General features: G+C 35.6%; 1 protein-coding gene across 2 annotated transcripts; it reads right to left on the minus strand.

The window, feature by feature from the left end:
• Window positions 1-7: 7 nt before the first annotated feature.
• LOC120327001 (uncharacterized) lies at window positions 8-9,875 on the minus strand. 2 transcript variants are annotated; one of them, XM_039393366.2, is made up of 9 exons: window positions 9,689-9,875; window positions 8,314-8,547; window positions 7,418-7,525; window positions 3,718-3,807; window positions 2,675-3,037; window positions 2,160-2,276; window positions 1,519-1,733; window positions 1,072-1,120; window positions 8-626 (listed from the first exon to the last, which is right to left on the minus strand). In XM_039393366.2, exons 1-9 carry the CDS (start codon window positions 9,708-9,710, stop codon window positions 448-450), a joined length of 1,377 nt encoding a protein of 458 aa, XP_039249300.2. In that variant the 5' UTR covers window positions 9,711-9,875; the 3' UTR covers window positions 8-447. The 2 variants fall into 2 exon arrangements, with proteins under 2 accessions (XP_039249300.2, XP_039249303.2); XM_039393369.2 differs by lacking the exon at window positions 7,418-7,525.
• Window positions 9,876-12,976: the final 3,101 nt, after the last annotated feature.

Genomic DNA, 12,976 nt, shown 5'->3' on the forward strand with positions numbered 1-12,976 from the left:
AATATACTATACGGAACCATAGATTACATTTGCTACAAAAATTAGCAGAAGTTATATAAGAGGACATATCAGTTATATCTACAGTTTATACCATGTCAGTATATATATGAATATTTATTTAACTTAGTGGACTCTTAGTCAAGTGAAATGTAGGTCAATGCTGCCTGCTGGTACAAATAGATCACGCGGATTACTCAAGGTCCACAAAATATCAAGGATCGATATTCATTACATATGTTTATGTGGTTCCTGTTTATTATTATTTAATTTGATGTAATTTGATTTGCAATGAAATGCGAAGAATTTCAAATGAACAATGAAAGAATAAATGAAGAACGCCTTCGAAAATTTCGTCGCGTTCATAAGTAAACAAATTATAAGAGAAAGGCCAGGCAGTCATTCATAATAAAGTAACGAATCAACCAACAAATCAGAAAACAAAACTACTTATGCAAGATACGCCTTGTGTTTTGCTTTGATACTTTTCCTGCATAAGGGACAATCTCTCATTTTCTTTGAGCACCTTTCACAGCAACATACGTGTCCGCATGGCAAGAAGAAAATAGAAATTGGATTTGTCAAACAGACAGCACATACATTTGTTTCTTTACTGCTGCTGCTGCTGCCTAAAGAGCGTAACAGTAAAGATTAAAATTAGCAGATTTGAAAAATAATATAGGTGAACAGGCTGCGATATAAGTACAAGAATTAATTTATGCCTCTTAAATGATTTAATTCTTCATAGTTAAAAACAAAGCAAAACGAGATCACTACCCATTCATATTCACGAAAGAATATGCTTTTTGATCCAATAATAAATAGTGTGAAGTGAGAAATTGTCAATTGACTTTGATTTGTTCTAAACCCCGTGTTTGATACATACTATGCAAGTGTTTTGGAAAAATTAAACCTAAAACTGAATTTAAAGGGCTAAAAAAAGAGACAACTTCCATTTCTCTCTTTCTAAGATTGAACAACTTCCGAAATGCTCTTCCATAGTACGTTTGCCTTGTACTTGTTTGCAAGAAAATAATCTCTGTATAATTTTGTAACTTGGAAAAATAGACATACCACATGCTTTGTCAGTCTCTTTGGTCGAAGGTAGACTTTTTGCCATTGGCTAAAAATAGGGAATGATGTATATATGTATATATAACACTGTTACTGCGAGTTTCTGTCATTTTCGATGCGCGTAGCACGTTACATAATTATGACAGCCAGAAAGTTATTAGATTGAATGAAATAAAACGATTTGGAGCATTTCTAATTGTTTTCAATAGATTATGAAACCATATGTGTAACCAGATTATAATAAATATTTCTGTCTTGTTGACCATACTATGAAAAATATGATATACTTAAATGAATGAAGATATCTTAAATATTTGTCAAAGATAGAAACCATTTACGATTACTAGAAACAATTTACTGGAAAGTATCGGTTTGTACCTAAATACAATTGTTTACTCCTTTCTTGGAGAACTTACATTAAAGAGTAAAACAAGTTTTAAAACTTACAAGTTCAGTTTCAGTATCTTTATTTCTGCTTGACTCATGAGTGTCGTCATCAAACAAATAGCCAGGAAGAGCTGCATCGAGTGGTACAAATTTGGCATGATATTTTGCGGTGCGAAAAAGTCTTAAATTTTTATAGCAACCGTCCCCAATACCAACTGGATTCTTCAAGTCTAATCCAAGGTATATTTTATTATTTGGTTTGTCCGGAAGTTTACCTGTCATAAATAAAGAAATTAATCTCAATCTCAATATTTGTATTTCAGACTATAGTAGTTCTCGATTTTTTTCGCACAATTGACTCTTCATGAACAACATTTACTGCCATTGTGCAAGTATTTTGATGTAAATATGTAATAAGTTACCATAGATTTGAGACGGAAGCTAATGTTTGCTGAACACATTATCTGCTTAGGCTATTTCAATTATATAAGCCCAAACTGTATATCCTAGTACTATCATTAAGTAATATAAACTGAAATCCACAGAAAAAAACTTCATTATATACTTTAAGAACGCCGCGATTTTCTCGGTTAGGGAACTCCGGTAGGCACTGACTGCGAACAACACGCGGTATATCCATTTTTCTATACGATTGTCAACCACAACGCCTTTTTATCAAAAATATTAGTCATACATCTTACCAATGAATTGTACTATTCCCTTTTCCCTCTCGTTTTCTTGAAATATGTAAACTTTGGAATTTAATGTTATTGGAAGTTGTTGCATTTTTTTTTGTGTCAGAGAATACTTTTCACGATCTAAGAGATAATAAAATAGTATGCAATGCTCGCTAAAACGACATTGTCAAGTAATTTAAATAAAGAAAATATACATAATGCTTCCACAATATATTTCTGTCCTAATTATTCAATCCCAAATGGTACAAGAAAGCAAGTAAACAAATCCTTCGACTACTCATACATCAGGCTCTTTTTACAACCAATATAATTTGCATTCAACGACTGTCATTTATATCGGTGAAATTTTGAATTATCTCAATAAAAGTAAATGCTCAATTAAATAGCGTTTAGCCTAGCACTAAACTAGTATACAGTAACATTCTGTAGGCAATAATTGAGCCGCGGCATATCATCCGTCGTAGTTGTCAAATATATATATATATTAAAGTACTGTACATTAAATGTTAACGATTTACCTCGCCATCCAGTCGATGGCATGTAATGCTCTATACGCAGCTCTTCCAGACTGTTTTGTTCATATACGGTCATTGCAGAAATACATTGGTGATGTGTGGTTATTCTCTGACTGTTTCTCATATTAATATCAGTACCAATACATTCTCTAAATTTTGGTCCATAATGTGTAATCGTTATCGGTCCTTTGCGACCTGTTACATAGTCTTCAAAGCGAATTTCTTCCATGCTTTTGTTTTGATAGTATGGAATTGCGGAAATACATTGATGTTTTGTTCTCTGTTTTGTGTCGTCATCAGTGCCGTCAGGTGGCGCAAAAGGTATCCTGTAAAACCCACCAGTCGCTCGAAAGAACACTTTTTCATCTGTTTTGCAAATAATATATTATTGCACACGTCAGTGGACATAACGATCGTTTTGCATTTTATGCTGGCACTCTTCTTCTTCTTGTTTCTTGACACGTTTTTAAAAAGTCGCCTTTCTCTTTGATTACTGAACCAATCTTTTTAAAATTTTCAGTGCTTAAAGATTAAATTTGTCGCTAGAAGGCTATTACTTTTATTTATTTCAAATATCCCGGTGAGCTGAATGGGATTCGTTTTTTTGTGTGTGCTATGACGTCATCCTAATTTTCCACTAGTTGGCGCTACGTGTCCAAATATTTGAACGTAGCTCTCTTGTTAGATTATGTTATTATTTTTTGTTTTAAGTGTGATATCGAAATCCTAACTATTGCATGATTTCCAGATTTGTAAAATTCAACCAAATTTGCATCATAGATCTTAGCATAGAAAAGAAATCTTTAGCGCTAGGCTGATTTGAAAACAAATCCATATCTTTTTAAAAATGCAGAATTTAACGTATTACTCCAATTATTAGCTAAGCAATAGCTTTAGGGCGAAATTGATGACATGGACGTTTATGCATGAACGATTTCCCAATTGCTCGGGTAGTCACCTAGCTATATAGCATAACAGTCGAGTATCGAACTGCCTTAAATGTACCACAAAGTTCAGTTACATTCAATTTATACGAAAGAATTCACCAGAAATATTCTGCTTTTTATTTTTGCCATAGCTTTGATCCCATAACTGGGGAGATGCAACATTCATAGATTCAACAACATCCGCCTTCACTGAAATAAAGAAAGTTTTTAAAGAAAGAGACGATGACAACAACATATAAATGTGGTTTAGGGTAAATTTGAGCGGCCAGTACAAGTGAGTTAAAATGAATGAAAAATATATAAGCTATATTCAGAACGTATGATATTTAAAAAAAAATTCACAGTCTCATTATAAGGTGACGTATTTTGGATTTCGATTGAAACAGACTAAATTTGCATAGTTGTCAGGTATTATTCATCACTATTGATATTTAAAGCAGTGACGTTACTGTAGAGCAGTGTTTCCCAAACTTTTTTCTACCAGCGCCCCCTTAGACGACTTTTTAACTAGCAAACGCCCCCCCCCCCCTCCCTCCTGACAAAAAAGTCAAACAATATTATTCTCCATCCAACATTAGTATTATGTGAAGGTTTGAGCATAGTAAAATATCTGGCTCCATTTCAAACAAAAACAGTCTTTAGTCTTGTCTGGCATTGTCAGGGGAATCTCTCTTGATATGTAAAAGTACGGTCACTGCACGCTCTACCAAGAATGAGCTGTCACGAGCAATAAACTCAATGGTAATGGTGCATGTTTGTTCGGGTTATTTAAAAACGGAAACATAAAATTTCATAACTATTTCCAGAAAAATCATTTAATTTTGAACTTGAACTTCTGTTTGCCTATAACTATACAGAAGTTTTGCAAAATTTTCAACCACTCACTTGGTTTTCTGCTGAAGCGCACTTTCTGCTGCCAGGACATGGAAATGAAAGGGTTCAAACGGTGTGAATAAAGAACAATACGTGGGAAGGATTGATAGAGATGACCAGCGATGGTTCCAGCATGACCACCCATACATCAAATCAGACGCTTGCTGTCCTGAGAGAAAAGTCATCAATGACATTCAGTAGGCTCCTTAATTATCGGACTGAAATCTCTCAGGATTTGATATGTAGGGTGTGCGAAAGACAATCCATAAACGATTGGAGAACTCAAGGCTGCAATTGCAGAAATAAAATAGAGGAATACCCAGAGAAGAGTGATTGACAATGTTGCAAAAAGTAGGTAATTCTCTCTTCGACGACGAGAAGAGCATTTGGAACATATTCTAGGAACAACATAAAGTTTGTTCGAAACATCCTGGATTTGGGGTACAAACATACGCAAACAGAAGTTCAAGTGTAGACAAAATTGAATAATTCGCTCCATTTTCGTAAAAGTAATTGAGAAATTGATGATTCCGTTTTTTGGGGACCACGCTGTATAATAATGTTTTTTAATATAAATCAGTTATGCTGCTTAAGTCACTGTATTCGATGGTTTGACCTTATATAATACAAATTATAAACCGACATTAAACAATGTCAGACAAACATGATATAACAACAGGCCAGGTCTTTTCCGCTTGCCAATTTGCGTATTACATATATATGTAGACTTATTATTCGATGACCCAAAAAATGAAAATGGACCAGATAAGTCGCAACATGGAGAGGATCCTATCTGGCGTTAGTCAGTTCAATCAGAGGCCCAGCTCTCACGTGTTGCTCTTAACAAAAATGAAAATTATAACATAAGGGTGGTGTACTTACAGTACCGCTTCAAAGCACCATAGAACCCGATAATAGAACAAAGCCATTCTTTCATGCAGTACAACGAAACGAGAATTGCCTGGTGAAAAATGCATATGCCGTATGCGCTAGTATTATTATGTAACAATACGGATTTGAAAAATTCATAATACGTATTCTACGTTAAGCGAGAAATTTCCAATACCGAACTCACATCAAACTAATTTGAACCAAAACATAGGAGTAGGCTAAATAACATAAAAAATCACGTTTCTTGTGAGTTCCCGTATTGATGTCAGCGCCCCTCAATCGCCCAGTTTCACAGCCAGCGCCAATGGTAATAGTCCATTCTCGAACACAGTGGTCGGCAACCACCGGGCCGCGGCCCATCGCCGGTCCGCGGAAAGGTTACGGCCGGTCCGCAGAGACGTGGCACAAAAACGGACAATGCCGTAATAAAACCTCTACAATCTAACCACAAACCCTACAACTAAAAAACAGCACCCAACAGTACACCAGACAAACACATTACCAGGGGTCGGAAAAAATGCGGCCCGCGAACTAATTTGTTGCGGCCCTTGAACGATCCAACATTTAATGAATAAAACAAAAATTTATCCCAAATTTATTATTGTCTCTACACGGATTTATGTGGTGACAAGTGCTGCTGTACGGAGCTTCTTATGTAACAAGTAGCGTCAGTTGTATGTCGTTCGAATTTTGATTTTTAAAATTTGAAAATGTCTGGAAAACGGAGCGACGCGGGTCGAGCATTCCATAGTGCTTGAACGGAAAATTTTTTTTCTTTTTTGCGCATTCCAAAACCGGTTTGCTCGATATGCCTAGTCAGCATCGCAGTTGTTAAGGGTTTCAATGTTAAACTCGTTACGAAACGAGTCGTCGAAAATTCGACCACGAGACCCGGGACTGCGCCACAGCTCATCTGTGCGACATTGCAAAACGTGTAATGTGCACGTTCGGAAGAACTTGAGCCTTGAGCAGCTTTATCTAAAATACATTACACTTAGATTAAATTTCGTACTCGCTTGTCAGATCATCATTTGCACGACGAGTTGCCATAATAACATCATCTTTCACATTGATAATAAGTACATAAAAACAATGTATTGTTGGATAATAATAAAACGCCACATATACATCTCATTGGGCCAGGCTTTTAACACAGCAATAGAAGGGTAGCAATGCGAATGCGCCATAATTTTAAGTTTAATTATGGTAGCGATTTTTCGAAGGCAGAAATATTGCGGCCCGCGCGCTACCGGAAATGTTTATAATTGGCCCACAAGTACATGAAGTTTGCCGACCACTGCATAACACTATTGAGCAACATGTCTGATTTCATAAACAATTGCCATGTCAGTATGTCGCAATAATGCTGGGTCAATTGTTTTCTTTACGCTCGTATAAGAATGTCTCTCGTCAGTCCGACTAAGATTTCCCCAACCAAACGATACAGGCATTGTTAACTATCCCGAAATCTTAATGTGAGGCATGACATTGTGGTTTTCAATATTGATAACTACAAAAACAAAATAGGTTGGAAGTAAGAAACCCGTTACGTGTGTCAATGTCGACCATATCTCAAATATGGGAACAGTTAATGGCCATCAAACAAATACAGACATCACATTAAATAGCATCACCGTCGTTTTTATTATATTGTCAACATAAATTTCTCAATGCGTATAATTTATTGCATAGGCTTAGTTCGTTTGTATAAAGGTGGTCCGCCAAAAGTTTGATCAAGCTTTACCGGTCCGTCACTTGAAAAAGGTTGCCGACCACTGCTCTAACATACCCATAATGAGCTAATCAAACGTGCCATGACCTATGTTGGCTGGTTGGATACCATAACTATTTTGCATTTCCCGAGAAATTTACATTTTTACATGGATTGCATATCTACTTTACGCCTCAATTGAAATATTAACTAAAACTTAAATTCACTTCAGACTTGGGCTTGTGCTATTGATTTCGATCCCAATCATAAATTTTGAATAAATACAAACGCACATGGCTACGCTACCAATACTATGTGACTCACGTCTCCTCCTTGCTTGTCGAACAGTTCGACTCCTTAAGCGAAAAGAGGTTGACGAAGGCCGAACTAAATCTTCATCAATTCCACTTTGCACTACTTCCACATTTTCACCTATAATAGCATGCTACATTATACTAGTGGCAGATGGGGAAAATAGTTGCTTAGAATTAGAAGCACTTGCGGATACGTCTAGATCAGTGGTCGTCAAACTTTTTGAGACGCGACCCCATTTCAAAAATTATGACGTATGATAAGCTTGTGACGCCTAGGTATGGCAAAGAAAAAAATATTTCAAACCACTAAAATCTAATCACAGTAAAATCTCATTCCCAAAAACTCTATCACACGCTTTAGATTTCGTGTTACAATTTAATTATTGCCGTCACACAATAGCCTTTATTATAAAAAGATATCACTGTAATTCAGAATACCCAAACTTGCTATGTAGTGCTAGTCAGCTCAGTGTAGAATGCACGCAATAGATTGAATAGAATAATGAAAAATATAACAAGAATACAACGCCGGACACTCGGCCACCCCCGAAATATTCAAGGCGACCCAACTTGGGGTCGCGACCCACACTTTGGTGATCACTGGTCTAGATGACCTATGGTTAATCATAAGCAAATGATAGGTTGCAAAAAGCTTTCAGTTACATATAAATTTCATAAATTCGATCTATAAAAATCGGGTTATCGGTAATACTCGTGGCAGAACATTTTATTCACACTAGATATCAAATAAACATTATGATCACACATAATATCCAACAAAAACCTTGTATCTTTATTGCAATCGTTAGGTATATTGCTTTGACAATGTGTTTTATAATGTGGTATATGTACGAACAAACAAAAAAAAGGATAATTTTAGTTACCACGAATATGAACATTTATTACCAGGTTTTTCTTTTGTTTTTTTGGGATCAACTTTTGCAACTTCCAATTTTCCAAACAATCCGCTAACGAGGTCGATATCTCTAGAAGAAACGGGTTTTCTAGGAGTTTTCTTCAATAACGAGGACCGCAAATGACCTCGGAGACATTTCTTTTTCTCCAGCAATTTTGGCTCAGCCGTGAAGACAAATATTTCTCGTGATGAGCTGGATCCAGCATTGCCGCCGAAAGAAATATCTATGAATAAGGATAAATCGAAAAATCGCAGTCAAATATTTGACACTATGCAAGATTTCAAGCTTGTGGTTTAAAACCGTAAATAATTGGATGTTTGCCCTGTTAGTCAGTGTTTCGTCGCCATGTAAAGTCTTCATAACAAGGCGGGTGAATGAAATTGGCGATTCGTGCGGAAAGTGGGTATATATGATATTTATATACATCCATCTCAATATATCCCGATGAAAAATGATGGCCGGTCAATACATGAATCTATAAATCTTGAACGGGGTGTAAAAAAGTAGGTACAAGTAATGCGTATAGTGGTAATTCAACTAACACAATGGCCCATAATATGTTTGAGACACTTCCACAAATCCCCTCATTCGCCAAAACACATTGAAATTTCAGCAGGTCGGGCACAACATTAAATAAGAAGATGAATATTCGTCACTAGATTAAAATTACAAAATAAATTGCACTTTCAAACAGCTTCATTAAAGGTTTCTTTAATAATGATTTGTGGAAGTCATCATAATTTTACACGGAAATAAATAAATTCAACATAGATAATATTTCATATTGCATAAACAGTCGTAACCATCATAGCCTGAATTCACTTTCAAAAACATTTATTGGCAAATTGGTTAAGTGGTATCAAATCAGTGTATTTCCAAGTCCGGCCCTAACAGGAGAGCGGAGATAATTTGAGTTCATTTTGAGCCTTGTTCGGGAAATCCCCATTACTGAAACAATCCGTAACACAAGTTACACAACACGGCACAGAAAATCACAAGACTGGTAACAATATCTATAAAGAATTTGCGCAGCACCAAAAACATATTTAGGACACAGCTTTTATCCGTGAATTTTTTGCAATTTCATGGATTGGGTAACATTAATGGGCATCCAAACAACATGATGTCATTTGTAGACGCCGCAGTAATGTAAAGCGTATGGATTACGCGCAAAATATAGTGTTTCGTGGTGAATAACAGAACGACACAGGGTTTTGTTTCGCAACATGTGTGAATTTAGAGGCACAAGATGCTTCAAGACCCCATAAACATTCTATATAAAACACAAATATTCGCTGAATCTGATTGTTGCAAATCGCAATATTCTAATTTAGTGATCAACTGGTCTAACAAAATATTCCAACCTTTCGGGATTTCTTTTTCCATTCCTGTATGTTGTCAGCACATAACGATCGTTTTGAAGATTTTTCGACCACAAATCTCAAACTCAAACATTTTATTATCACTACATATGAGGCACAGAATAGTCCATTGTGGAACAGTACCGTATCATATAGCGTCATATGTTTACCTCCTGTGTTGGCTCGCAGGCACTACAGGGCAATAATGAAAATCATTTTGAATCCGTTTGCCTGAAACTGCCGAATATCGATCGAATCGCCTTACACGACGGGCCACTTTCACGTGTACGTTATAGAGTCAAGATCTGAAGTTTGGTTACGGTCGGGCCTGAAATATCAATCATTACTTTCGGGTCGGGTCATGTCGGGCCTGAATTGTCAATCATTGCGTTCGGGACAGGTCGGGCTTCACTATCGCTGATTTTTTTTTCAAATAAATATATGTTTATAAAAAATATATACTAATACTATGTGTGGATACTAAACTAGGGAATACTTGTTAGAATAGAAAAAAACTGAATAAAACAGAGAAGAAGCTGTAATGAACCTTTCCCAGACCTTTGACCTCCGAAAATATTCTTCCTAAACTTTACCATTGCAAAATTTTCGCAGCATATTTTAGGAATTTCGGTTTTGCTTTGGGCTCGGGCCTGCAAATTCAATTAATTAGTCGGGCTCGGGTCGGGTCGGGTTTAATACCCACGGGCCCGGGTCAGGTCGGGCTGGAATTTTTGGACCCGATCTTGCCTCTAGTACGTTATCATGTTTAAAGGTGTTATTAGGTTCGCAGTGAACTTACGAATCGTTTTGCAAATATTTGTTTCTGTTGCTTTTCGCGTTGTCGTGAAATATACATCTTTCCGGAACTAATGTCGTGCATTGGATTTCGAAATTTCCTTAGGCCTATCTATTGATTGCAATAATCGGAGCTTACTTTTTTAAATATTCCCTCATTTTCTACGAGCCATTTATTTAACCCCAAATTTTGTTGGTTAAATAAATGGCTCGTAGAAAATTAGGGAAAATCCTTTCCTATCCTTTAATGTGCACACCTTAATATGACATTCGATACAATTTCGTTTATATTTAATTGGAACTTCGATGACATTACGGCGGACAGATGAAACACTGGGTGATTTGTAATGCAATACATGTAATGCCCAAAAGAACCTTAACCTCCTCCTAAAGCCAATATTACCGCGGATTTTCTATGAAATTACGTAAAATTAAAACCCGTTTAATGAATTGAACATTTTTTATGATATCCATCTATATGAATAAATAAAAATTATATATATTTCCAGTTGCACCCATTTTCTTCAGCTGTAAGCGCAAAAATAACAAAATAGTGGGTTATCGAGTATTTTCAGGACGGGAATAAAATAGGAAAACTAAAACTAGTAAGCGTCTGAATCAAAAAAACGTTTTATTAATTCAGATTCAAATGCTGATAATTTCGTATATCCCAAATATTGTTTTACTGTACACGTATCTTGTACTTTGAAGGCCTTTTTATCCATGCTCAATATAACACAGATGCTTCAAGACTTGCGATTGCGCTAGTATTTCAAGAAGTTCTTTAAGCACTCGATTGCCAAATGTTGACTGGGAATTCTAGTATGTAAAAATATGAATAGGATATGAATTCCGTGCCTACGGGCTCAGCCAGGGCTGCGAACGTGTACGAAGTACAACATTCTTTAATCAAATTTCAATGAATCATTAACCTTTTTTTAGGAACAACTGGATAAACTATGAATATATATATATATATTTGTCAGTCGCGTCCATAAATTAACCACGTTGCTTGCGCAATAATTACGTCACATGTGTACATTATTTAAAATGAATATATATAATGAATACACTGGGTTCAATATCGCTGAAATAAAACAGAAGTTGTAGAGGTAGCTAAAAGTATTTTAGATACTTTTATGAGATTATCTCTCACATAGTTTGAAGCATCTAGTACTGGGTTTAGAATTGTCGTTGTGGTATCGGCTCTGTATGATGTGCATCTTAATTCTTTTATTCGATACTTGAGATTACATGAGCAAAGCGCTCTGGCCCACTTTAAACTCTATATGTTTTATTCTCAATGAAAGCATGATAGATCCAATAATATTTACTGGACAGAGACTTTATACTGATTTATAGTTTATTCATTTATTTGCTTTTATGATTTCAGGCGACTAACAAACTCTGGCTTTTACTAATACATTCAAAAATGCATATCAGCACACCGCAACCCTGTAAAATATATCGTATTGTGCCCAGAATATTATTTTTATTAACTCAATATCGACACCATAGAAAACAATTATATCCGTAGCGTGAGTCATCTGACAGGAAAACATTTTTTATTCAGAATAATTTTAATATTTGCATTTTCTACAGAATACTATTAGTTCAAACAATACCAACAGACATGATCACAAATGAATACGCTAGTGAACATTTGGAGACAGGTATGTTTATTTTTGTGTTCTAATATAAATTGATTTAATTATATAATATAAAAGAACTCTCACTCAAGTGTTGTCTTATGCAACTCACTGAGTCTCTTACCAAATAAGTTAAAATCAAAATATATATCATTCGAACAGTATTGTGTTTTCTTCTCGTGTAATGAATATTATAGATGATATCATGAACTTAAGAATTACAGTTTTATGCAATTAGTATGAAAACGTCCATCGCAACAAAGCCATGTTGAAGTTTTATAAACAAATTTTCAAGTACCTTCGCAACTTGCGGCTTCTTTACACGTGCAGAGGAAAAATACTAGGAATCATGTTTGTCCGAACTTATTTTTTCAAATATCTTCATTCGTAGGCAGTGAAAAGTAATTGTAATGTAACGGGAACTATGTTGAAATATTTAGAGAGCGTCGTGTAGGTCGCGTGCGACGTTGTTTGTACCGACAATTAAAAGCGAAACTTGTTTTGTTTAAATATTTACCTTGGGCAATTCATCATATTACGGTCATAAAAATAGTTTGTAAATCAGTGTTGTAATACTTCGACCTCGTAAGACTAAGGTCTGTGGTGTATTTCCAAGAAATGATTTTTTAGACGATGTTCTATACATCTCCAAACAAGGCTCTGTCCATTCATCCAACATAATAATGTTCTACGCTTTTAAATAACTAGTAGGCCACCTTGTCCATACTTAGAGAATGTACGGTATTATATGCATATTGATTCTATGTACTACTAGTAGTAAGTTTGGGTAACGTATTTGTAACATATAGGGGTACCAACATAGTAGCATAGGAGTACCAGAGAACAC

This window comes from Styela clava, chromosome 4, assembly GCF_964204865.1.
Source record: "Styela clava chromosome 4, kaStyClav1.hap1.2, whole genome shotgun sequence".
NCBI lineage: Eukaryota > Metazoa > Chordata > Ascidiacea > Stolidobranchia > Styelidae > Styela > Styela clava.